This window comes from Anopheles aquasalis, chromosome 3 (genome assembly GCF_943734665.1).
Source record: "Anopheles aquasalis chromosome 3, idAnoAquaMG_Q_19, whole genome shotgun sequence".
Lineage (NCBI taxonomy): Eukaryota > Metazoa > Arthropoda > Insecta > Diptera > Culicidae > Anopheles > Anopheles aquasalis.
The window spans coordinates 61,671,049-61,698,132 of NC_064878.1; the positions used below are offsets into that span (position 1 = coordinate 61,671,049).

General features: G+C 49.4%; 5 protein-coding genes across 11 annotated transcripts in view; 1 reads left to right on the forward strand and 4 right to left on the reverse strand.

The window, feature by feature from the left end:
- The window catches only part of LOC126575677 (probable serine/threonine-protein kinase DDB_G0267686), a 53,698-nt gene that overhangs the window by 20,036 nt on the left and 6,578 nt on the right, over positions 1–27,084 (reverse strand). For all 5 annotated transcript variants that reach the window (XM_050236487.1, XM_050236488.1, XM_050236489.1 and 2 more), the window contains one exon: positions 22,993–23,704. In XM_050236487.1, coding sequence (XP_050092444.1) covers positions 22,993–23,071 — 79 coding nt within the window. In that variant the 5' untranslated portion in view covers positions 23,072–23,704. The remainder of the gene's footprint in view (positions 1–22,992; positions 23,705–27,084) is intronic.
- On the reverse strand, positions 886–2,338 carry LOC126575683 (uncharacterized). Its single transcript, XM_050236497.1, has 4 exons — positions 2,202–2,338; positions 2,024–2,115; positions 1,797–1,941; positions 886–1,705 (listed from the first exon to the last, which is right to left on the reverse strand). The coding sequence occupies exons 1-4, from the start codon at positions 2,335–2,337 to the stop codon at positions 1,557–1,559; spliced, it is 522 nt and encodes a 173-aa protein (XP_050092454.1). The 5' UTR covers position 2,338; the 3' UTR covers positions 886–1,556.
- Positions 2,940–3,955, reverse strand: LOC126575680 (uncharacterized). 2 transcript variants are annotated; one of them, XM_050236494.1, is made up of 3 exons: positions 3,501–3,914; positions 3,192–3,422; positions 2,940–3,113 (listed from the first exon to the last, which is right to left on the reverse strand). In XM_050236494.1, the coding sequence occupies exons 1-3, from the start codon at positions 3,628–3,630 to the stop codon at positions 2,962–2,964; spliced, it is 513 nt and encodes a 170-aa protein (XP_050092451.1). In that variant the 5' UTR covers positions 3,631–3,914; the 3' UTR covers positions 2,940–2,961. The 2 variants fall into 2 exon arrangements, with proteins under 2 accessions (XP_050092451.1, XP_050092450.1); XM_050236493.1 differs by having other exon boundaries at positions 2,956–3,113; positions 3,192–3,955.
- Positions 4,320–6,639, forward strand: LOC126575684 (uncharacterized). 2 transcript variants are annotated; one of them, XM_050236498.1, is made up of 4 exons: positions 4,320–5,702; positions 5,766–5,875; positions 5,942–6,083; positions 6,155–6,639. In XM_050236498.1, exons 1-4 carry the CDS (start codon positions 5,588–5,590, stop codon positions 6,301–6,303), a joined length of 516 nt encoding a protein of 171 aa, XP_050092455.1. In that variant the 5' UTR covers positions 4,320–5,587; the 3' UTR covers positions 6,304–6,639. The 2 variants fall into 2 exon arrangements, with proteins under 2 accessions (XP_050092455.1, XP_050092456.1); XM_050236499.1 differs by having other exon boundaries at positions 5,784–5,875.
- LOC126575682 (uncharacterized) lies at positions 6,702–7,701 on the reverse strand. The gene is made up of 3 exons (XM_050236496.1): positions 7,485–7,701; positions 7,171–7,410; positions 6,702–7,090 (listed from the first exon to the last, which is right to left on the reverse strand). The coding sequence occupies exons 1-3, from the start codon at positions 7,615–7,617 to the stop codon at positions 6,936–6,938; spliced, it is 528 nt and encodes a 175-aa protein (XP_050092453.1). The 5' UTR covers positions 7,618–7,701; the 3' UTR covers positions 6,702–6,935.

The window sequence follows — 27,084 nt, forward strand, 5'->3', positions numbered from 1 at the left end:
GCAGCAGGCAGGTGCGGACATTATCCGCTTATCGTACAAGACACGCTTGCCGACATTAAATCAATGCGGGAAAACTGTCTAACTCGATATTTGAGCTCATTCCTGGCAGTAGCAGCAGCAGCAGCAGCAGCAGCAGCAGCAGCAGCAGCAGCAGCAGTCGAAGCGCTTCAGCAAACTAACCATTGAACAATGTTTCCAAAGAAGCGCGCCCGGAAGAAAGGAAATCAATTTTGAAATCGACGAGACGGGATAAATCAGATGGAGAATTGTGTCATCGTGTGTTCCCGTTTATCATTTGATTCCATGCCAAACCGCTCGACTCCGGGCATGACAGAAAGCGCACATAGTTGAGTTAAAGTTTGTGTTTTATGGATGTTCATAAGTTTGTGGCGCAAACCACCTCGGAGCTGCTACAGTTCAATCAAGAACCTCTTTCAAATGTTATTCAACATTCATGTGCTACGGGGGGAGAAGTGGCGCAATTGTGCAAAGGATTTCGCCTTCCTTTACGCTACATTTTATTCATTGTTTGGCTTTGTATTGCAAGGGATTTTCTGTGATCCGTTCTCCAATAAGAGAGTCATCATTCTCTTTCAAAAACTGCTCGATGCAAGACACATGATTGATCATATCTAGCAGAATGAAATTTAAACAATTTAATCACCTAGATCCTTTATGAACATTTGAAGGCATTAATCAAATGCTTCATTTCTATGATTGTGGATAGCAATAGCGACTAATTCCTATCAAAAGCTTTCCTATGCGCAACTCTTTACTGATTTTTCCCATTCTTTAAAATTCCTTAGCCCTCACACGATGACGGTATATGATGGCAAATGGTAGAGGAAGGAATTAAACAACGTGACGCAATGTAGATCCTATTTGATTTCGATGTTTATTCAATCATTCACACAACGGCCAAAGATTAACTAATTAATATGTACATTATTTATTCGAGCCCTCCGCTGTATCGCATCGTATCAGCTATGTTGTAATTAAGTAATAATCGATTGGAACGAGCCCCTCATTCGTCTTACTCGTACGCTGTTAATCAAGAGGTATCGCATCACTTGAAGTACTTCTGAATTAGACACCTTGACACATTCAAGTCAATCATCTGTCAGCCGGACACCGGGCGTAACAATGAGGAGCACACGCCATTTCCGCAGCGAATCATCGAACTGATTGACGAATAACCGTCACCGAGCAGGGTCCTCCTTCACCTAACACCTCGACTGTCGAACAGCTCATTTCACTTTGCCATCACTCCCCCAAGTGCACCGCACGCGCACTTATCTATTGATTTTACACCAATCATTATCAGCTCCGAAAGCGGAGACCGCGAGTGTGGTGGCTCCATTGCGGCTCCCCAAAATTTGCTATCTAATGACTGCGGCGTCAAGTTGAAAGGCGCTTTCCGATACCTTCATCGATAAAGAACCCATGACTGCCAAGAAGACCGCGAAGGTTAGGGTCAGACTTTGATATACGTTTGTTTTTGGGAGGAAGATATGGTTGCCGTTGCTTCCGTCTTTTCGCCTGTGGTGTGCTTGCATCTACTGCACCACGGCGAGTGGATAAATCGGTTTCCTGGTGGCGGAGTACTCTGGTATTACTGTCACTGAGGGAAGGCCAGCTTCACGCTGCCGACTCCGGAACAGTCTCCGCAGGATGTAGAGTGTGTAGTAGAAGTATACGACCGCCACTGATGGGTGTAGAAATCGAACAAAAAATAAATAAATCCCCGAGATTAAAACGAGCTTCAGATCAGCGGGCCAGCACTTGCAGCAGCTTACCACCCCACATCACAACATCCTGCCCGTCGCGCAAAAAGCGCTCATCGGCATCATCGTTCCATGTGCTGATCACGTCCTGCACCGCAACGATCAGCATTTCCAGCGCGAATAGGTACCCGATCGGTAGGACGAACGCTTCAACCTCCTGTCAATCACACAAAGAGCATGATAAAAAAAAATCCGATGATTGGCAACTGGTGGGTTGCCCTATAACGTCGTTCGCGTACCAGATTCAGTCCCTGATAGAGAAAGGCAGCGACGGTGATCCAACCAAGGAGCAGCACTCCGGCGACGATAGGATGATCCCGCCGGAACCAGCCTGCGCACAGTTGGGAGAGGATCGTATGTTTCGCAAGTCAATAAACTGATACGAAACCCATTCTTGGGGGAAGGGAGAACACTTGCCTAGCTGACTCGGATACTGGTACCAGGACTGTAGCAGCGCCAGCCACTCGACCGTTCGGACGAACGAACAGTAGCAAACCAGGGCCACTATCAAGTAACCGTTAAATTTGATGAAATGAACAAATTTCTGTTCCATCTTCACTGACTCACGCTCGGCGTGGTACTGATACGCGCAGCCATCGACATCACCAGCCAGTCAGCCAGCCAGAGATAGTGGTACGCGTGGTTCCCATTCTGAAACGCGTACACACGGCGACGGCCACGGGAATTCGCTCCTTGTCTGGTGTCTGTTATCGGTTGTTTGCATCGGGCATCGGCGGGGGGTTCATATGCCACGGATCTCGCACCGATGCGCTTAAACCTCAGGCTCGCTGGCTGGCTGATCGTTCACAGCACGATGAATAATCAGTCATTCAGCGCTCTCGGTTGTTTCTTCGCCCGATTTACGTCATCCAGCCGGTTCGAATCGGACTCGTGTACGGATGGACGGAGAGGATTCAAGATTGTTGCTGGTCGCGCAGGCCTTTCGGATCCTTGGATGGAACTGCTACGGAGCAGCCGGTGTCTCAGGGACACCATTCATCGTTGATCGTTGCAGTGCACAGATAAGGGATGAGACGTTTTACTTCGTTATTCGATTCGGTTATTTTCACACAGGAATTACGGCACAGTACAGCACAAAGAAGTGTGCTCATAAATTAGTCTAACATAATGGTCTTAACGGTAGTAGCTCTTAAGGAATCTAGTAGCGAACGGCCCACTAGCTGTACGAATCATCGGGTTCGTCACCGAAGAAAAACTTCACTGGCAATCGGGTAGCCTGCTGTTCGAGATCGTCCTCCTCCTCCTTGTACCGATTGTCGAACACGCGGTACAGGATGACGAGCGTGTAGCCAACGTACAGGGGCACCACTGTAAAAAGGGGCGATAAGGGTCAGTGTTACTTCAGAGTATCTAAGCATCTGCGCAAATGACTCGCTCGACACCTACGGAGAAAGACAGCAGCTTCAGCGGACAGCAGCAGCTCAGTGATACCCCGATGATCCACCTTTCCAATCATCTGCACCAGTAACAGGCTCCACTCGACCAGGAACATCGTGGCGAATGGGAAGATCGCCTCCTTCCGCTCGCAGATCAATCCCAGCAGAAAGATCATCCCGGCCACGATCCAGGCGATCGAGAAGATCAGCTGTTCGAGTGGTCGCGTTCGAAAGAACGCATCTAGAACGCACAGAGAGCGAAAAATTGAGGGTTGGGATTTTTTTTCCTGTTCATTCTCCTCAACCGCAGCGCACGTACATTCGTTCGGCGTGCGGTTCAGCTGGTCCGCACTGACAATGCTGGCCACAAAGATGCACCCAAAAAATAGGGCAGCCATGGCGACGGCATACCCGTGGACTTTCACATAACGCCTCAGTGCCCGTTCCATCTCGTGTGGGCTTCGCTCGCGCTGCCCTTTCTTGTGCGTAGGCCCTTCGAGCGATCGATCGTCGTGGGCACCTGGGCAACACTTCACTCCACTGCACGCACACTCCACACTTCGCGGGACTAACGGTTCCTTCCGCGGGTTCGGAACGGACAAATGGCGACCCTAAACAGCACCCAACTGCCGTGAGAGAACGCGACGGTTTTGAACTTTGTGCGTTTGCCTCGGCCAAGCACTCGTTGCTCACTGCTGTTGGTCCGGCGGTCGTTGGTCAACATAACGGCTCACCACAGCTCGCCATGCTGCCTCGGTTGCCTCTGCTGCTGCTGGTGCTGCTGCGGCTAGTGCTGCAACAACAACAACCACGACGACGGCGACGACGACGAGCACGAGCTTGGCGGGCAACCAGCCTCCTACCACGAGAGATAATCCCCGTGTGCCAGCAGGGAGTGAACTAACACCATCACACACATCGATGACGATGACGGTGATGACGATGGCCGGTTCGGCCTGGCCCGGTTCGGCGGGATATCTTGATGGTTTCGGGCCACGGTGTTGTTGGTGGTGTTTGCGGCGTGCGGTACGTGCGATCAGGTTGCGTACCCCCCCCCCCCCAGAGCATGCAACGCGCAAGCCCAACACACCACACGACGTTCTCTCGCGCACCTCCCCCCCACCCCTTTTTATACCTGTTCCCGGATCGTGAAGTGGTCGAACGGGTCGCGATAAGCACGCTACAACGACGACAACGACGATCGCTCGCGAGATATACCCTCCCCGATTGGTGGTGATGCGTGTAAGTGGTCACCAGGAACGCGCACATTCCGGCTTCCACCTCCCCCACCCCCAAAAAAAAACCGGCCGGGAGCACGCGGTAATCGCTTCTGGCGCCTGATCGTCGATCGCTACGATCACATAGGTGTGAGTGCGCCCGGTGAGAAGGTCCGAACAAGAACCAGCTGTTTGCGTTGGGTGGCTGATCGGGAGCGCGCGCGCGCGCGCGCAACATAACAAACGGCCACGTGCATTGTGCGTACCGGATTGATAACGGTTTGGGTCACTCTACACTGTTTCCGAGGCAGGCAGGCAGGGTTTTTTGTGACCATCGAATTGGCCCGCGCAATCCGCCAGCGGTGGTGCTTTACGCGTGCAATGAGGATTGTGTTCTATTTAAAAAATGACGCCGAAAAGATCGCCACTCGGGCCAAGGTGGTTTCGCAACCCCCAAAGGTACCGCGCCACATATTGTTATTTTGAAATGTCTCTCATTAAATTGTCGTGGCATGTTGATTGTAAAAAGGGGAAGGAAAACACACTGCCGCTGCTGCTGCTGTGACGTCATGCCCCTCGGGGTACGATCATGCGACATCAACAATCCACAATTCGAGGATCGCGACGCGGTGTTTACCAGAGCAAGCCAGTCGCGGGAATTGCGTTTGTCGCTGGTGATAAGATTATCTTCTCGGTACGCTCGGTAGTCGGGTTTCCTGTAACACAAGCACAACCGGTAGCTCACCCTGCGAGGACGATCGCGATCGCGGTTAACGAACCTTTTTTGAATGAAATGTTTCGCACGATCGCGCCGCGGATCGCCGTTTGAAATATTCCAATGCTTGAGCATTTGAAAATGGTGTCCTAAACGCGCGCACGATCAGCAGCGCACGTCGCGATCAGCCACTTCGCTCGGTTTTCAAAGTTTTCAGAACGCAGCGTCTGATAAGTAAATATTATTGTTCTTCCTGCTCGTCGTCTTTGACCGATCGCGATCGTGCTGAACAATGAGCTCACGGATGATGACCTCCTCCTAAGTGTTCGCACGGTAGCAACAGCGTGCAGGAGCAGGACGAGCGGCAGAAGAACGGTAGAACAAGAGGAGTTCCACCCACAGCCGCGATCGACAGTGACAAAAGGAGATCATCTCGTCGCGGCGCACTACTCTGGCTGCCACGCGTTTTCCGCGATGGATAAGTATCTGCGATGGTTCATCAAGTACCAGGTTTACACGATCGTGCTGTTCACCACGCTGCTGATCACCTTTGTGACACCGGCACTGGCCTACCGCAATACGGGCAATTGTAAGTATCGAAACGTGAGGCTTGGCTTGAATTGACCTGATCGCATGAAATCTAAAAAAAAAGATGCTCTGCCTACCCCAGTCGAGGATCTGCGATTGAGCGGCGTCCCAGCGGTAATGTTCGCTAGCGGTTGGTTCGCCGCCACCGTGTTTCTCATCGTGGCCATACACAAGGTAACCGGTAGACCGGGCGCGAGGCTTTTACTCTTTCTAATCCCATAATTTGTGCATCTTCCGTAGGAAGTGAAGCGCTTCATCTACCCGTACGCCTTCATGCTGGGTCTTGATCTCGTGCTGCTGTTTCTACGCGAGCTGTACCTGGTGGTGATCGGAGAAGCAGAGACAGATCTGTGGAGCCTCAAGCTAGTCTTGTTTCTATTGAGTAAGTGGAGGGTCCCGCCTGTTGTTTGAGCACGTTTGTGAGCATTTCTAACTGTTTCCTTTCACCTTTAGTTGTACCATACGTTTCTGCTAGCCTCTTTGCCCTTCATCGATTGTACACCGTAGATCCGCGCCACACACCGCACAACGAAGGATTTGTGCGCTTCAATCGAGATGAAGCATCCACTGAAACGCAAGCAACTCCTCAACCGGCCGTCTGACAAGGAGATGAAGGAGAGTTACAAAGAAACAAAGTGCAATCATCATGTACGCGCCGGCGCCACGCCTTGAATGCAGTCAGATATCTCAGTGGAGTGAAGGAGGAGGATCTCGACAAATCGTTACTAAAAAATAACACACCTGATGATGGGGAAACCTCACCGAATTGTGTGCTGTTGGCGGTATACTTCGCAGCGCAGGGAAGTACGCCGCTTAATCTAGCCAATTAAGTTTAACTCTAGTGTTCCCACTAAACCGCAGGAGAACCATGTACGCTGAATCGATGTGCTAACTATTTGCAAAGGATGACCTAATAAACTGTATGTTCCGTGGACTGATTTCAATTTGTGGCTTGATTGTTGTGGGCTATCCACAAGAAATTCCCGGACTATGGGCGTGATTGCGGTTATAAGTGTGTATTTCACGCTATCAAATAACAACAAAGTTTGTTACTTGCTTGTAGGCATAGTGTTAACACAATGATAGAGGGAATGGGAATGGTCGACGCCAAGCGCACAGGCGTTGATAAGCCTGCTTCGAGGAAAGCCGCTCGGTCGATGGCGATACGGTGCGCAATGGCGTTGTTTTCAGAACAGCATTAGAAGAAATCGCGCATGGCGCAAATGGACGGGGTTCACGCTTCGACCAGCACCGCCTCGTCACCGAGGGCGATCGGATTGGAGATTCCGTTGCTGAATCGGGCAAAGTTGGTACCCTGTAGCGACTTCGGATCGCTGCTAAACAACCGTGACAGGGCGATCAGTGTCATCATAAGATAACAGGACACGTCTGCAAACATGAAACCGTAATGAGAGAGCGGATGAGATTGATGGTTGAGCCCGTAACACATCGAACGGCAGCGCACTTACACAGTACGGCCACGGCAGCAGGGAAGTTCGTAAATACCATCGAGTACCAGCGCTGCTCGTGCCAAATCATGATGACATCACGGATGGCGATCAGGAACAGATCGATCAGGTACATCAGGGCGTACGGGAACAGTAACTGCTTCGATTCGGTGTACACACCGTAGATGAACGCGACAGCGACCACGAACCAGATGATGCCGAGCACCAACGGTGTGTGACCCATGAAGCGAAAGTTGTAATCTACGCACGCACCGAGGAACACAAAGAACTCGTTAACAAGATGCCGCAATTGAACGTCGTCCTCATCAACTTACAGTACTCCATTGGATAGGTGTAGGATTGAGATTCCTTATGTATGAAGAACGTTACTATCACTGAAAACAGCAGCGTTATCATGCCAATCATGTAACCCTGAAACTTAATGTAGAACCGTAGGTAGCGCTCCATCTTGTGGTTTATGAAATGGTTAATGCTCGCTTGTCTAATGCACCGTGACGACTATCAGGGAACGACGCAAAAACCCGACTAACGCTCATGATCCGCGATCAACGGGGAAAGCTACAGCAGCCCGCGTGATAGCGGAACTAGCTTCGCCTCGTCTCGGAATTGATAAGAAGCTTCAGCTGTATTCGTCGCTCAACGATTCGCAATCATTGCATTGATGCTGCTCTGTTGCCGCTGCTCTTGACCGACTAAGGCGGACGCCGGAGCTCGCCAATCGGACAGCTGTATGGGCTGGCCAGTAGCTACTGGAGTTCCGTAATCGCACACAAACGATGACGACATTGAGCAGCATCCGCCCCACAGCAAAGTCATCGTATTACGCCCCATCACATCCAAAGCACAACTTATTCCAAGTTCAGGACCAACGAAATGTGCTGCGTGTGCTGATGCCAGGTGCTTTAATTATGCGGCGCTGTGCCACCCTCTCACGGTCCAACCGATATGTAAATCATCGCCATCCATCGCCTTCGTGTTGTGGCAGCACACCGTAAGGAAATGATGGTCATTACTACCAATTAGGATGGAGCCCGGTTGTGACGTTCCCAGGGATCGCTGCCGTTCCCGCCCCGCGGTGTGCCACAGGTGGCCTCGTTTAACTACCGGGAGGTTAGTAATAACTTCATGCTTCCTCGCTGCCGGCCGGAAAATTAGCTTATGGCCGGTGAACCGGTGAAGACCGCTCTGCTGGTAGTGGATTCCCATTCGTTCTTTCCTCCACGATTTGTGTTGCTCCACGCATTTCTCCCCACAAACGTAGCACCAACCAGGTCCAAACGAGGTAGAATCCATCAATCACCTCGTGTTCGTGATTTCAATGTGCCTTCTCGTTGGCTCGTTGGCACGGGAACGTGGTGGTGATGCGGAACGGTACCACACCGAACGTTACGAACGTTTAACACGAATGACAAGGATATAGTGTGTTAGATAGAGGGATAAGCATGATAGTTACACGGTGGTTCATTCGCTGTTTATCGCACGAACCATCTTTTGGTGGTAGAGATACCAGGTGGAAACATAAGTCTTTGACTGTTTTACTCCAGTAGTGGGTGAGCAATAAGGTGGAGCTCATCAATTTGACGCCGCCATTACCATTTCGTTTGTCTGACATTTTACTTCAAATTCACATGAGATGAACACTCTTTCAAAAGTAGCGTTTTTTATACTATGTTGCTCATGTCGAGCTTGCAGCTTCAAAGAAAAGAATATTCGTGCCATATATTTGCTTTTCCTATACCATCAAAGGGCAACCTCTATGGAACTTTATGTTCTTCAAATTTAAAGTGAGAATCAATTTAAAAAAAAAGAGTTTCAAGGCAAACAGGACACAGCTAATGAGCTCACGTTCCAGTGCAACAGACAACTGAGAATGAAATCGTATCTCACGATTTTCTACATAAAAAACACACTCTGATCACGAGAACGTAGGACATAGCGACATGTTATCAAAGCAGAGAACGCAACCTGGACAAAAACAAATGTTAAACAATCCATATTTGTCCCCTCCTGTTCAATCGACTGCCGGAATTTGAGCAAGTGTTCTTTCGAATCTTACGCACGGACGCACGCACGCACAGGATTTGCAGACTGAGCGGCCAGTGTTAGGACAGTGCGACAAGTTGTGTCAATATTTTCCAAATCTAACCTTCACCACCTACGGGGCTGTACACCGTGCAAATCGAGCCGAAATGTGTGCTCACCGATGTCCGGTGTTTATCGTATTAGGTATCAGGTAAACTACACAACAACTACGAACCGTGTGGACACCCACCGTTCGCCGAAGGATTGTTCCCCGATTGGTCGGTTTGTTTTCCTGTGTATCGCACTATAAGGCACTTTTAGGTTTTCGCTTGTTTACTCGATTGAATTGCTGAGAAACGTGGCCGTGGCTAGTTGCTGTGTTGGTCTCCTCGTTGCGTACGGTGTGCGTTGTTCGGATCGATGTTGAAGGATTTAAAGCTCCTTCACGGGCGCACAGCACAGCATTGCAATCGCATAAAATCAATCCAGACCGTGAGGGGATTCGTGTTCATTATTGATCAGCATCAGGTCAGAGCATGCTGCTTCACTGACTTCTTATCGTCTTTTCCAGGGAACAGCAGTGGCTGTGCGGTTAGTTTGCTGGAGTTCACTTAGTGGACTCATGGAGTAGCCCAGTTTCCAGGAATTTCAAATCGGAATGCGATCTCGAGAGAGTGAGAGTGTGAGAAGCTCGATAGGATTGCGTTAACACATTTATCATGCTTCATTCCGGCATTGGCTTTGGGATTTCATCGAAAGTGGATTTCACCAAGTCCCAGCAGCAGCAGAAGCATTGGCACACAGTTCGCTGGACTGAACCATCGGTACAATGTGTAAATCGATTTTGAAGCATACCATAGCGACTCCACCGGAAACAGGCACCCCGTCCGTCCACAGACGGAAGAGACGGAGTCCGGAATGCCAGATCAGCGCACGAGTGATGCACAACGGAAACGTGACCATAGGGTGTGCGTCGTGCCGGCGGGCGACAGACGCTGATGTAATCCAACACCATTGCGGCAATTTGTCGTCGGCGTGCCTGCGGACGTGGTCACTTGAAGGTATGTATGGAAGGCCTCGTCTAAGGGCACTTCAGGGCGAATGCCACGTGTGTGTTTGCATCCGATACTTCGGGGTGGATATTACACGCATTCTTAACCCGCATGTGACAGCACTCGACATCGCTTTCGGTCCCGTTTTAATGACACTTACGAGAAAAGAGATCGAGAGAGAGAAAGAGAGAGAAAGCGATAGCGAGTTGTGGAGCATTAGAGAGTTCAATAATGTCCCTTCCTTCTTTGGTTGAATGCGAATGCGAATGCGATATCGGAACATCCGCCGTTTTTATGCTGCACATCCGGGACCTACAATGCCAGCGTAGCCAGCGATAGAGAGAGAGCACCGACCAGGGACGAAAGGAGGGGAGCCACGATGAGGCACACTTCTTGAAGACTTTACTCGACACACGGGTCGTGCTAAAGTAGGTGGCGCGTCAAAGAGTTCGTGTCGTCTAGGACGTGCCCGGATGATGGCCGGGCCAACATGATGCTTGAACCGCACGAGCACCGGTGAAATGATAGCGGACGACTACCATCGTCAAGCATAAAATGGACTTTCGGGCAGTGGGGTGGTTCGGTGGACATTTTACCTTAGAAAGTCTTGTAGCACCCATCACCAGCACCAGCACCAACACATACACTCAAGGAATATATTATAATAATGTTTCCGGGAGCCTAGTGTATTCCCGGTTCTTGGTTCGTATTAACAATAGAACGGTAGCGGCTTTTCTACGGATCCCACCATCCAGCGGCGGTTCCAATGTGTTCCACTTTTCATTCTTTACTCCTTCGAAGAATTCACATCGTGCTCCGGAAATGCATGCGGGCGGAGGTTGGTGGAGGCTTTAATCTAGCGTACTCCCGAGAACCATACCGGTCGAAGGGTTTAGTAGCAGCTCGACCGATAAGCTCTGAGCGCGTTTCTCCGGAAATCCACGCCAGAAAAGTCTCCGGACGTCAGAGCGTTTTATTGAAAGCGCATCGCGCACCAAGCGGGGAGTCGAAAGAGAGAGAGGGATCACGCGGCATATCCGTCAGTTCCGTCGATTAGCCGGCATTGAAGCTGGTGCACTACTTACTGACTGTAAGTGGTGACATGGTACCATCAGCAAATCCCCCAGAAAGCCCCACCAAGCCCGTAACCTTGAGTGTGAGCAGCTAATAGCTTAGGGTGCCGCGTTCATCGGCTTTGGCCTTCACTCTATTCGTTCCACCTCCCCCCTCAGGGGTGGGTTTATGACCCATTGTGTGCTGGAGGCGAACGGAAGGAACTAGCTGAAGGACGAGTTTTAATCAAAAACCATAATCGTTTCTCGCTTTTCTGTTCCCTTACCACGATACGATACCAACGTAAAGTCCACTATGGCGTCGGCCACCATAATTTGATGCCAACGCTGTGCTTTCGAGTTAATGGCTCAATTAGTGTGCTGATTAGCGTATGTGTGTGTGGTGCCTTTAGGACGTAAAAAGGGTCCACCTCCCCCCGGTTCGGCTGGAATGAAGTGTGGGAGCTTTTTATTTGTGTGTCCTCTAATTCTGCAAATGTTCAGGTCCAAAAGGACCGATACACTTCACCACCACTTAAGGCAAATACCACTGTTGGAACCGACACTACGGTATCTACGGGGTCCCAGGGATGGAAGAACCAGCGTAAAAGGGATATTTTACGTCTTTTTGGATCCATTTTTCTTAGTGGCCTGCTGTCGGACTTGCCAAATGATCACGAAACGGAGATTCCTTTTGGGTCCAAAAACTACTTTTTAATGGTTTCAGTTCCATCGGGTGCGGGTGCTGCTCGATCGATGTTCAATGGAGGGCATAATTTACCTAACTTATCCCCAGCAGCGTCCTACCGTCTAAGAACGTTATCCAACGACCGCGATCCATGATATCAGGATCGTCGCTACAAGAATCTACCGCTTGTTTGCATAACAATGAGCCCAGTGGAGTGGAGTCACTTCATTCCGGGCCACCACTGGAAGTGCCAACCATCGCGCCGTGAGCGATTCCTAAATGTCACCGGAATTTAATGAATTTCGGTTCACCAAGCGTTCGGTGTTCAATGTCCCAGTACGTTCTTCCTCCTCCCCCCGTCGTGGCGTGGCATCTTGGGTCTCCAATTACGTTAAACACCGCTGTCGACAGGACAGTTTTCCAGAGAGAGGGGAGAGAGAGAGAGAGAGAGAGAGAGAAGGGCAACGGGAAGGACGCTTCACCCTCCAACCGTAACCGTAGTACTATAATTAGAAAACATGTAAAATAATTTTATTACATGACAGCGAAGCGAAAATTAATGCAATCAGGCCCCAATGGCTCAGGCCGCCATCAGGCAAGGGAGGGGCGATGCTATGCCGTGCGAACGTTGCCATCCGTCGTGGCCGTCCGTAGCACTGATTATGTCGACCTTGCTGGGTCGGTACGATGCTCTCCGATGTCTCAACGCTCATTATGCTGGCCGGTCGTCAGCATGTCAGGAAGAAGTTTTGCAAGAAAACGGTCGGTCTGAGACCGTTACAAGCTGTGTGTCTTGTGTTTTACGTTCGCTGGCCGCGGGACTATCATCGTCATCGTCAACGCGAAACGTCCATACACCGGACGGGGCCACCACTACGGTACAACGCGCTGCCGGGCTGCCTGTCGGGTCGGGAGCACCGTCACTGTCTTCGTCTTCGGAAAGTCTTCGAGAGTTCGAGAACAAAATTCCCGCGGTTAACGAAACTACGCTGAGTGCCGGTGTTTGCCGGTATGAAATTCTCAAACTCTCGTCGTTTGTCTGGCGGCAGTCTGCCTTGACTTGACTGACTTGTTGTTTCAAAGAAAAAGTTGGCAAATTTTTTTGTTCGAGCTTCGCAGAACAGAAACAGTTTTATTGCGTCCGGGCATTCTCATGGGATATGATTTTGTTCGGCGTCTTTTGCTTTACAGTAATAACTACAGGACGCCACATGCTATAACAATCAGTGTAATAGCTTCGAGGAGGAAGGAGGAATCATCGTGGGACCGCTGCCATCTACGATGGTGACGAAGAAGTGGGCCCCGAAATGGCCCATTAAAGGCTTGTTATCACGTCGCCTTTTTAGCTGTCCAGACACACCCGCACACACACCACACGATGAGCGAGCGTCCACCTTTCCAACACCCAAATTGCACCCAACCATGCACAGCTTTGGTGGTCGGTCCTCGGTGATGGCTCGAGGGCTAGCGCTATCGCCTGACCACAATACCAAAGCTCCTGTGGCAAAATCTGGTGCGTTATTGGCGGGATTGAGTTCCTGCTTTACGGCTTAATTTTAGGACAACATGCCGTCTGATACAGGCACTACAGCAATGGCTTCAAACAGCTTAACGGTTGTTTCTCGTACGATCAGATTAGTGTGCATCCGATAGCCGATGTCGCGTTAGCGTGAGGGAGAAGTCAGAAGTAATTGATTTGATGAGAACGAGGAGATGGGATTATGTAACAGATAGCAGAATCGCGAAATAATATACTGTCGCTATTCATTGAGGAAAAAGTTTGAATTCATTGAGGGAAAAGTAAAAAGATTTTTTTTAAATAAGAAATAAAACAATACAGCAAAAAGCAAGAGCATTGCATGACGTGTAGCAGTCAAACAGCTGTCAGAAATCCCTAAAAAACCCCACCAATTCATAACCTCTAAGCATAACCTTGCTGGTGCTTACGCTTTGCCGAGCAAATCCAAACCATCATCTCAACCTTTTCCGTACACTTCGCTGCTGGAAAGCTACTCACAGCTTCACTTACTACAAGGTTCGTTGGTGCGATAACGCTACATGATAAAACTCCCCGGCACGACCGCTTTCAGCACAGTCACTGGATGATTCGATTTTGATGGATGCCTTCTACCAACGAACAGCAGCTTGATCCCCGTGGAATCAACCTCCCCTCAATGCACTCCCCAATTCCCCAAACCTTCGGTTCGATTGGGGGACTTGTTTTTATCGAATGTTTAGATTTTGAATTGGATATTTTCCCAAATCCCTCCCTCTTTCTCTGGCGCGTGCGTCGCCGTACGCAACCAACAACTGCAACACATCATCAAAGCCGAGACTCCGGACTAGATCCCTGGATGAGGCGCCAGTACAGTGCCATTTCATGGCCATGCGTAAGAGCGTGCGTGCGTGCGTGCGTACGACGCTGCCTTGCTTGTATGTGTGCTTTCGGAGCAATTTTCTGCTTCTTCGATGAAGCAAATAAATTAAATTTAAGTCGATCACATAAAATCCCATGTTTCGCAACGCAACGGGCGTGTCTGTGTGGGTGGATGTGTGATAGGGCCAGAGATTGAATATACCGAAAACGAGGGAACCGATAAGCCACCATTACATCATCCTTGAGGCCATAAAATGGCGATCATTTCCCCGCTCGTGCGCGCATCGATGACTAATGACACCGACGGCGCTGCGTGCGATTGCTTTCCCGGTAAAGTAAGTAAAATACCTCGATCAAAAAAGGGCAACATGCGTGTGGGTGATTTCTATTGCTTGTGAAGCCCAACAAGCTGGTGGGAGTTAGAAGGAAGTTTTAAAAACATGTGGGAAGGAGCTACCTCGCTGACGGCAAGTCAGGAATCGATTAACAGACTTTCACGAAAGATATGTTCTCGTGTCTGTCTCTCTGTGAACCCTTAATAGAGGGGTTCCTTGTAATTGTAAAAGGTTATGTTGCTCTGTCTAGTTTATCCTATCTAGTACTGCTTGTAGGTAGATAACAAATACACATTTACCATCCATTCTTCGATTGGCTCTTTAAAATGACTTTAAGCGGTTTCCTCATTACCTACATGGGTCCTTCGTCTGCCACAGGTACAACAGCAGCGAGCAGGACACGGCTGTTTGCTATCTGAGGGTCCAGCCATGTGAAGGTTCGTCCGCTTGCCATATCCGCTGCTGATGATGGTCGGGGTGCTGGTGTGTGCGCGAGCGCGCGCTCAATAAGGCAAACACACTCGAGCGGAAAACAGGCTACCAGGGGATTCAACGAAAAACTCCTGCAGCTGGCAGCGAACGAACGGTGCCACGAGGTGTACCGTACCGTCCCGGGGTGGATTGGGAAAACAGGAAGAAAATTAAGTGCCACATCCTTTACCATCAAACCAACCGACCGACCGACCAACCGACCGACCGCCTCCTCTCCTTCGCTTCAACCATCAACCACAACGTACACCAGAGAGAGAGAGCGCACAGAAAAACGCGTCGAGGCGCGCTTGGGGTGCGTGAAGGTACGTAAAAAGGATATGAAAATGTTAATGGATTTCCGCTAGTTGACGCCAGGCGTCTTTATCATCCTCGCACTCACCGGAGCGGCGCTGGCTGCGTGATGAATCCCCTGAATTCCCTCCTGTGGTGCGTTCGTTTGCAACGAAATGGGCAATCGGTTGGATGATTTCACTTTGTGCTTCTAGTTTTTCCACCGGTTTTCCCCGGACCGCTTCAAACTGGCACGGCGATGAAAGAGAGCATTGCACGGTGCGCCAGGATGGGGGTGGCGACGTTTTGATTTCAATTTGTCACACCATTTTGCGCGGCCACCTTCCGCCACCTGAATGTCGAACGTAATTCCTCAAGGTCTGTTGAATGCGCAAAGACACCCCGTGCCGGTGTGTCAGGTAGAAGGGCAAAGATGATGAGCTCCTTGCACGAAACTGAAAAAAAAACACGCAAACCAGCAGCTAACCACCCACCGATCAGCCTGCCAAGCGTGTGATGCTTTCGAGCAACGAGACAGCGTCGGGAGCATCAGAAATCATCGACGCTCAACGAGGCCATAGCGCCGTCGGTAAGGTTGGCGTGGCGCACGTTAACGTAAACAAACGATAATTAGGACAGTGCGCAGATGATTCGAATCTCATTTCGCTACAACCATCGCACACAGCCGCGTGTGCACGTGTGCTGTTGGAGTGCTGCTGGTGTCGGGGAAATATACATTTTGACACTTTGTTTAGCTTCACCGACCGGCCCGGGGCGGTCATGCAATCGACCTCGATGGCCCCCTTTTAGATGAGGTAAAGATTGGAATTGATCTGTTTTGCGTTCGATCGTGCGTTCGATGTCTATTGTAGCTCTTCGTTCGAGGGAGTAATGGTACAGGGGGTACGATGTCATTTGGCTTCGCTCTTGCGCCCTTGTAATGCGAATGACGACAGCGTTAGTTGAAGTACATGAGCGCGATGGAGGCGCATGGTACTCGAATTTTTTTATGACGATTTTTGACGATTTTTGACGATGATTTTTGTTGGTTTTTCTGCTTGCTGTCGATGATCATCAGCTACTAGAACCGAGTCAAAGTGGATCTCTCTTCAAAACGCGTGTAAATGTCATCACGAAGCATGGGACTGATTTTTTGCTGTTGATTTGCTGGAACAATAAATCACATTTTCCTGGCGGCTACAATATGTAGCTCAAGTTCAACATACTTTCATACAATGAATCTACACCACAGGCGCCGACCATCAAAGATATAGCGAATGGAGGAAGTGATTTGCTGGATTCATTTAGTTGCTTATTTCGTTTCGTTACTCCGTTTCACTCACGCCGGTTCGTCCCGGCACTCAACCCCATGGACAGGAAAAGAAATTGGTAAAACAAATCCTTCTGCCATGCGTGCCTCGGTAGACACCAATGTGGCGCCTCGCGTGTATCCCCGTCGAGAGTACGTTCCATTACGATTTGCATGGTGGCACATCAATCAGCCGGACTGGCAGTGACGCAACCAGCAATCAAATGGTATGGTAAAGCCGGTCAACATATAACCACATTCGGTGTAGATATATTCTACTTCTGCGCATTCGAGGCATTCCGATTCTGGTGGACCAGGCACACACAGATGCACACACCTATTACGAAAACCACAAGGATAAGCAGATACTCTTCTCGTTAATAAACATCCGGATGGGTACATGCTATCCCGGTTATCGACTCGACTCTAGAAGCAAAACGAAGCTACTGGTAAGCATGAAAACGCGCAGCTTATCGAAGCATAACTGAGAAACTCGGGCTGCCTCGAGGTGCTAAATATAGCTCATAGCGCTCGTTATGCTCATTTGCGATGCCTGTTAGCATCCGTGCAAGCCAAGGTTTTCGGGAGGACCGCAAGAATGCTCCGGAATCCGGCAGACTATCAGGCGGCTGCTATAGGCTCCTTCCTTCGCTGATGGCTCCATTCCTTTGGCTCACAAGTAGCTGACTATAAGCGCAGCTCTCGAACACTACAAACAGTTCAATATTGCGTGGAAAAACCAACACAGTCAACCAGCTTTTGGCACCTCGAAGTCGAAAGAAGATCGGTAACAAACTAGTAACAACGCTTGCCGCTTCGCAACACCACTTTCCCAGAAGTTAGCGTGAACAACCACGCAAAAGTCCCTAATTAACGACAAATTCAGTGAGAATCTATCATTACGTTTTGGCACCTACGCCGCCAAGAAATCGGCTACTAGACTAGGGGTAGGGAGCGCGCACAATCCGATGGGAGACGAAATCGATCCCGACGACGCTTTCGAGTTGGAGAAGGATTCGCTTCGTGGTGCAGAAAACTTTTGCAACAACCGAGCACCATCGGGTGGGAAAAATCGATTTCTCCAACCTCTCGGCCCCTCTTTCCACGGTTCCAACCAACAACTTTGTAACGATAAAAGCTGTCCCTGGCTATAACAGCAGAAGTAGCACCACCACCATCACCCCCCCCTGGGGGCCAGTCCCATCAGCACACGAGGATGATGTTTTAATTTCTTTATGTCATTGTCGAGCAGCTGGGCCACACCGCGCCCGTAGAATGGTGGCAGAACGGTGGGCTCAGAGGCAAGAAGCAGGTGCACCACACTCTCCCCCATCTCCTTCCCCTGTTGCTCCAGATTCTTCATCTCACAGCATAATTTATCGTCCGTTTTGTGTGGAATTTTATGACACAAGTTTTGCACAGCACCATCGGGGATGCAGCACACTCACTGAGCTGTTGAGCGAGTTCGTTTATGTTCGTCGCGGCCATGTTTGGCTGAAGAATTACTGAAATACGATTGTTCGCTCCGTGGAGTTCCGGGGCCTCGCTGGGAGCGGCAAGAATGTAAAGTATCTCGGAGCTTTGTTACGTGATATTTGATTACTTCAGCGACAATGCAACGCGAGCGGGGGGGAAGGGGGAACAACTTTTGTTTTTAATGTTGAAATCACTGTTTCTTTGTGTTTCCCGCCTTTCTCCCACTAGTGTCTAGGGCGCGGTCGGGTGGCTGCCAAATGGAGATAAATGCTTTCTGCATCCCTCCTCCTCCTCCCTCCCCCACTCTCCACAAGGACACTCCACCTTCATCTGTCCTGATGGATGTCTAAAAATAACTTTCCGATAGTTTTATGGCTCGTCCCAACACCCTCGGCCCGAAGTCGGCCAGCAAACACACACACCGGCACACACAATGCGCCTCACCGGGGATGGATAATTTCATTTCTCTCCTTTCCGTGCCAGTGACCACCGTACCACCGGAGAGAGCGAGGATGGAAGAAGACTAACGGCGGCCCACGGTTTGACCTTTCGCAATCAGCAGCCAACACGGGGAGAGGCAGGAGAATTCGGGACCCGGAAGAACGCCCGGAATGGTTGGTCGGAGCTCTTTTGTGTTTGCGAGCTCTCGCCTGCTGACGTCAGTATCCAGGATGATTGGCGGCAAGGTGTTGGCGCACTCTCGGACCGAGCACTCGGACATCGTCGTAGCGTCTTCGCACTCAACGAAAAGTCCAAGGCACTGGCGGCTCTGCTTCCTAGCTAGGATCCACTAGAGCGTTTCAGCCTTCAAGTGCCGGCAAAGAGTCGATTAAAGATTGTGTTCGAAAGTTTTGTGATCCTAAAGATCACATTATTAGAACACAGAAGACACTCGGACACTGGCTGGTTGAATTATTGAGCATATGAGGTCCTCTCCGCTCGATCTGCTAGTAGTCACATTCCAGAAGACAATCGCCTTGCGTTTGTCCAGCGATAGTGGCACTACACGAAGCTCTCGCCGTTTCAACGCTTCCCAGTTCACTGCATGGCGTCGTGGTGACATAAGGATGAACCAATCCCGTTGTGATGGTGTCATGAATTTCTAAAACGATCGGATGCGATAACAGAACACAGTCCAGTGGAGCGGTCTAGGTTATATCACCTCCGGCCCCATGAGATGATTATGCTGATGAGTGATGGGGTGCCTGAGGGGATGGGTTCTAGAATTGCGTGCCATCGACCTCGACGGTGAATTCATTTGTTGGTTTGCAGTCCAACAACCCGACGAGACGGGCGGGGAAGGCTGATGATTTATGCAGATGCAGAAACGTTCAGGCGTGGTCGCCAAGCGTGTTGCTAAGCGAAAAGCTTCACCAGCGTCGTGTGGCCACCGTCAGGGACCGCATAGACGCCGCCATGGCACTAGTGGACGTTGCCGTGCGGTCATAGGTATTTATTTGCCATAAGGTATCGTACGGAGTGCGTCTGCATACCACTGCTGCATGGTAACCAGACATCTATCTCTCTTTTTGATCTGGTTCAGAAGCCATCGACCCTTAAACAATCGTTAGATAACCTTCAACCTTAAATTGGAGAGACATTACCACACCGAAAGAATCGCAACGAAAAGAGACGATCGTTCTCCTGCTGCAAAATGGGAATAGCCTCATTCATCCTGCTTTACTGAATGGCACATTAACCGAAAAATGAGGTTCGGAAAACGCTAAATTGAATAATGGCGTCCACCGTCCGTTGCTGATTGTGGTTAGTGGGGCACTTTACTCGCACATCAAGCAACGAGCATTAATTATTGTAAGTAAGCAATGGTCATTGTAAGTAAGCAATTTTCAACCTGAACCGGATTGAAGATAGCTCCCTCGTCGCGCATTGTGCCGCTAAAATCTGAAGGACATTAACCAAAGTCTAACGTGCGCGTGACGAACGGTGCGCGCTCCAGCACAAACTCAGCACGAAAATCAATCCTTTCAGTTGTCCTGTTACTGGTGGATTTACGCTGTTGCCCTTTTTTTGCCAGGTCATGGTGCCTCCTCGCTTGCACGCTGCCGTGGACACTGATTTATGAGGATTTCCGTTGATTTATGGTTTCCTTCTGCGATTGCGAACGGGCGAGCGCCGTGGGACCGTAGACCGTATGGTGACAGGCAGAGCCTAGTCGCCGTCGTTGCACGCAATTCCCGAGGCGATCAAATGTGGGATGCGTTACGCTACAAGCTTCGCTCCAAGGATCTGAGGTGGACTCAATCGAATTTTCCCTTCTCTCGTTCTCTCTCTTCCCCGGAGAAAGAAAATTAAATTACTCCAAGCAAGGACATCTTGCTCATCATTCGCACACCATGCTGGTCTGGCAGGACTGTGTGGCCAGATGCCAGGTTCGATAAATGCAAACAACCTTCAGCTGCTCAAGATGGGGAGTCGACGCTCGTGAAGCAACAGGTTCACTTTCCATTATCGTTACGACACGGTTAAGGGCAGATCGCTACGATACTCGTGGCTGTGCTGTTAACGTCGTAATTGTTGCTGGGGTCCAGTGGCCCAGCGGCCCAGCGGTTCCACAACAACCCACAATCGAATGGCAGTCCGTTCGACTCAACTTTCGAAAACCTCTTTTCCCTAGCACACCATTTTCTTCAAGAGTTCATCAAGGCAGCAAAACGCAAATAAAAAAACCTTCGAAAAATCCGGCAAAAGTTTGTTGCAAACAGTCAGAACTCCGGGGAACCAATACCAACCTGTAGCGCTCCCAGGTACGCCCCGCTAGTGGCGAAGAATGGTTGAGTACGGTATCGATCGGAAAAGGGCCACCTGGGACCGACATTTATGTCCGGTCATTATACATCCCTATCGCCACCCCACACCACCACCACCGGGGGTGGTCCATGGGTTTTCTGCGTCTTCGGCACCTGCAGTCAAAGCCATTACCAAGCCAACCACAACACGGCAATGGCGAGACACTCTCTACGCCCGATCAATAAAGCAATTTACACACAATTTGAGCCCGCAGTTCCCGCGGGTGTCCCTTGAGAGGGTATTTTTGGGCTGACCTCTGCGTGATGGCCACCGTCCTCGGTTATTGATGGTACCGGTAAACTTCATTATTGTCGCTGCCGTTGCTGAGGCGACGGGAAGATTTCAGTTCCTGAAATTGTTATATGATCTAAAATGGCAAAGTCGCCCGGAAGTACCAAGTGCGATCGGCAGCATTCTAGGAAAGCCCATTATCGAAACAAGTTGTAATGAATGCATATGCGAATGTAATGCATGGCAATAAATCGAGGCGTGTTAAAACAGGGCTTTTTAATGCTGTTCTCACACATCAGTCTATACGTTATGCTGGCTTTGCGATGGTGCTTTGGGGGTGGGTTGCCCGCGAACACGCGCTTTAATTGAAAGTGATAGGTGTCAGTCAATTAAGGTTCAATTAGGCCGCAGATGAGAAAAAGGCAATCAGCAGGCCATCCCCAACCCTGTACATTCCAATGCGAACCTCACTTTCGCTCTTTCTCTCGCTTTATCGGATCCCAATTAAATGTTGGAAGGTTACACTCCGTTCGGTTGCCATCAGCATGATTTGAAAAGCATGATAAAACATCGATTATTGAGCGCTTTACGTTTGCGATAGTCACAAACTTGTTTAGGTTCAGTGATTAAATTAACTCTATCTATGTTTTTCATAATACAGCAGGAAAAAGCGAAGAACATAATTATGTCCACCGATAAAATCTCAAAAGTACTGTGGCACAAGTACTTCAAACGTACAAGGATATTCAATTTGTTTCGCATAATTTGCAAACCAAGTGCTGAAATGCTTTTGCGTTTGGCTGAAAGTTACATCGAAAGGCTAAGCAATTTAAAACTCTCTTATTTTTAGTATAGTATTTGGAGAAAAAAATTTAGATGCTGACCGCTATACTATGTTCTACAATAAAAATATGACTGTTGGGGAAAAAATCGATCTCAACTATGCAGTATTCTCGAACATGGAGCAGCTTGAAGGAAAAAAACAAAATGGAAGAATCAATGTCGATACTGTCGTTCCATCTCGGTTTTGGACCTACCACACCCCTTGTAATGCACACAGCTTCCCGTTTCGTCTCTCTTCACATTCACGGGGCCAAGGGTCCGAGGTGTTTGGTCAAAGAAAGCATTTCGATTTCTTACTTCTTTTCTGTACAATCTGAGCGTCTAGGCCAATAGCCTGCCTGCCACTGGCCAGTCACTGCATCTCAAACCCACCCTCGATTAGATCATCTAAAGACTTTACGCTCGAATCCTTCGGCAGGCTGTTTGTTTCTTTTGATGTCCACCCTCACCTTCTCTACCATTCCATCATTTCGCTTTTCACATTTCTGACGTCGTGATCGCCTCGGTACGGACGAGCGCCTAAATAAACGGTTGGAAATAGAAAAGAAATCGCCCCCGGGCGCGATTCGATAGTGCACCGGACCGATGCGAGTTCCGATTCCGATTTCACACTTCGATGGAAATGATGAAACGCGAAGAGAAGAAAACAAAAACCCGCCACTTGAAAGGTTTTTCTGCCGGCTGAGCCACGCTATCGATAAGGATGCGGCGCAGTGGGTCTTTAGTCTTTTAGAAGTTTGCAAGATTAAAGATGGATCTACCACAACCAAAGAGAAAACGGACCACCTTTACCACCGAAAGGAAATGAAATGGAAAGAAGGGAAAAGAATGGAAACCACCACGCAACGGGCGTTCGCTGCTACTTACTATGGCCGCTCTTTTTGCCGTTCGATTTGCTCTTGTTTTTCCTCGGATAAAGGTGAATCTTGCTCTGTCCGCATCCCATCCTGGCTGCGGCGGTGGTGGCACTGCTAGTGGTCGGCTCGCTTACACTACACCGCTCGCTTCTCCCTTTTCCCTCTTTTTCACCTTCTTCTTCTCGGATAATCACAAACAAACAAACAACTAAACACACGCGCAGACACACACTTCACTGGTGCACTTGCATCGAGCCCAGGGACAGTCCAACCTAGCAAGGGATGGACCGTGTTTCCGTCGACGCCGTCTGATCCATCCGGTGCTCCCTCCTGGGACGATCGCTGGACTAGGTGGGGCTTCACCGGCACGCCCAGACACCGCACAGAGTTTGCACGCCTCACACACCGCACGTGTTACGTCGTGAAGCCATGCTCGGCACCTGAAAGCAGAGCTTCTGACTCTCGATACACACTCACTCACTCATTCATCCCTCACGTTGGAATCAATTGAACTTGTTCCACTTGCTAGGCACACATGATACGAAGCTGTTTACATTCGATTCGAATTGGCCGATCATTTCACCATTTGCTGATGTCGATGATGAGCGCCACCACCTAGTGGATTGCTGAGGGCCACAAGATGAACAAACACCACTTTTTTCGAGGTTTTTGACACTCTATTCGGTCACTGAATGCTTCTTACAATCACTTCTTCATGTGTTCTAAAAACAGAATAAAATAGAAACGCTTATTAGTATCATCTGTAGTAGAACATATTTATAGAATGAAGCATCAATAATGTTGAAAAAACATCCCGGGGCCGAACACAACCAATCTGAATTGAATCGCTTTATCTGGTGAGTGAGAGATGAGGCAAACGTCAGTGAAATGAGTAATAGAGACGTTCACATGCCCTGCCAATGTCCAAGCAGGCAAATTAATTAATCATTCCGGTGTTCCGCTTATTCAAATTGAATTCACTGGGCGTCGGGCACGGCCCCTGCCGGCCCAGTGTGGCAGTGATTGATGGAAGTTGAACGCATTAATTGCATTGCGTCGCGGGTGCTGTCGATGCGATGCGATGCGATGTAGTGGTTATGCTGCGTCCCTCCTTTTCGGCGTCTCTTATCATGCGAGTAGAATGCGGATAAAAATCTTCATTGTCCGTTGCTCTCTCTCTCTCTCTCTCTCTCTCTCTCTCTCTCTCACTCTCTCTACCGTTATGCTGAAGTATTGTGCAGAATATTTGATTATATTATGGTCACAATGCCGCAAAAGCGTGGAACCGTTGCTCCGATGGAGGCGCATGGTACCGGATGTTTTTTCGTTTTTTTCGCATTTACTCCCCTTTCCAAGCTCACTATTGTGCTCTCATCGCACAGCATTTCACCAGATTAGCCACAATTGTAAGATGGCAGGCTAATGGCTGAAAGGGCAGCCCAATGACCTCAGACACACAGAGCGCTACTCTGGAACTCTCTGCTGCAGTCCAAAGTTGCGTACTAATAACCTCGAGCTCCACGGGGGAGGAGTGGGGATGCGGTGGTGGTTGTTTGAAATTGGATCCATGATTTATCACCCTCGAGTGCTGAGTGCTTTCACCGCGCTCATTCGCTCGCTCACTTGCTCATAAGTTTACTGCTAAAGAAGAAAAGCTAAAGCTTTCCCCGAGGCAAAGTGTGCGTGTGCCGCGTGTACTCGGAAAATTGCACCCTCTTCCCACCCCCCTGGGGTCACTCCCACTCACAGCTTTGCTCGAGACTTTGTTCCGAGTTTGGTTTTTGATTAAAAGGGGGTGCCATCGCACAAGGAGACCGGGCCGGAACAATGAAATGCTTTTCCCGGGCGGTGACACACAGCACCACAAACAGTTATAGTCCTTATCTAGGGGTGGGAGGGGGGAACTGGGATAAAGAGTACATGAGAATGGGAATTACGAATGGGCAAATTCCATCGCTTGTTGTCACGGAGAGATCTCGCACTTTACGAAAGAAAAAACCCCAAACAACTCCGCTGCTCATCAGTTATCGATTAGCAGCGTGCGGCTGTGATGATTGTGTGCAGTCAAGGCTTTCCGTCTGTCGTCTACTCTAACTCGAGAGACAAAAGGCACGCGATTCAAAGGCGCTTGGTCAGCATAAATCTGGCAATCCGTCTGGCAGCAGCCTGGCACACGCGAAGAGAGAAAGAAGCTGGTGCGACAGCATGGAACGAGAAGAGGTCAATGAACGAGAGTACCGGCATTGCTTCCGGTGCGCTTCAAAACCAAGACTTGGTGACACATGGAGCGGCCCTTTTCCCTTCCAAACTATGCCGTGCGGTGCGGAGAAGTCCGAAAAGATCCAGTATATAAGAGTGAGGAGAGAATGATGGAGAGAGTGAGAGAGAGAACTATGAAGAGAGCGAAGGAGGTCGGTCGGTCGGTCGGCCAGCGAACATAAAGCGAGAATGTCGTGGCCAGGCGTCCGGTACTCGATTTCCTCATGTAAAATGCTGCGGGAAATGCAAACATTCTTTGCATATTTATCACCGGATGGCGACGTACCGTCCGCGCGGGCTTCTCATGCACGTTCTCGTGAAAGGACATTTTCCTGGCCTGCTGCTCTCGTCCGACCCGCGGCCGTCCATCTTCGATTGAATGCTCGCTTTAGGTGAGGAGCGGACGAACTTGTGTCGCGGAAAAGGGAAACATGAAAGACCGAAATACCAAAAAGCCAACCCGCAGGGAACCCGCAATCACGATCCCGGAAAAACGGATATGGATGTTTGCGGGAAGGGCGTGGCGGTCGTTCTTGTCTGCGAGCACGAGGAGCGACGACGGACCGATTGAACAAGGATGACAGCGAGAGGCTCTGATTGAGTGATGATTTGCTAGAAAGCTTGTTGTGTGACCATCAACTCGCGTTGCTAGACGTGAGGACTGCATAGTAAGACCAGCACAAAAGATTATAGAAATGGAAGGTCCTGGAGTGTAGGTTCTTTCGGTAATAGATAGTAACTTTGAATGAAAAAAAAATCAAAAAGGTAACGACAAGCACACTGCATTCCTCGGTATCTCTATGCATTGAAGGCATAATGGTTCAAAGAAGATTGGAATGATTCAGAGGTTGGTTGAATGACTAAATTCTTTAAATCTCATTCATAGTAATTTCTTTTTTAAGGTACAACATTCTGCCATCACTGAAGCAGTAGATGGAATTTGCGTCGTGCGAAGAATTTTCGTCTTTTGTGCTCAATCTTCGTTTATGTTTATATTAAGTGGAACGCTGGCGTAAGCCATCTGCCATCGATCGTGAGTGAGGTAAGCGTGCGCACATGAATCTTTTGTGTCGATATTTGAAGTAACACCGAGATGCTCGAACGATTAAAATCATAGAAAGTGATCCACTTCTCTCTTTCTCATCTCATTTGACGAAGAAGATCCGTCCTTTTCCCTAGAATAGCAGCTTTCGAGGATATTAAGCTGCACATTCATCCAAATGCTATTGTATTGCTTAAAAAAATTGACGACTTTTAATATAACATGCTACAAATAAATAACAAATATTGTGCTTAATTACAGTTGACTATATCACCGAAGGGATATGGTGACCGGTTCGGTGTCCCTGTCGCTGTCCTCAGTGTCGCGGTCATGGCGCGAGTGTGTGCTTCTGGTTTTGGTTTTGCCATGCTTTTAGGCGCTACTCGGTCGCCATTGTTGTGGCTCGAAGCCATCAATCTAAACATCAAACTCGTAGACCCCCCGCCGAGAGAAAGAGATGCAGTAAGAGGGAGAGCGAGCGAGAGCAAGAGGCCAAAACCGATAACAACAACCACCGTTGTGCCGCGGCAAATCGATAAAATGGCATCGACGGAAGTTCGGGAAATGGTTCAGAATAAACCGCGTGCGCGACCTCGAACCACCACCATACCGTGTGGTGGTGCTGGTGCTGGTGTCCACTATCTTATCCGTCGAGCGACGATCCGATGAGCGGGTGGCACACTCAAACGCAACGACCAACAACACAGCGGCTGCTCGTTCGCGTGGACGGGGCGCACATCAGCGTGGTGCCCATTGCGTCGTGCTAAATTTAGGTGCACTAGGTATAATTAGATTTGATGC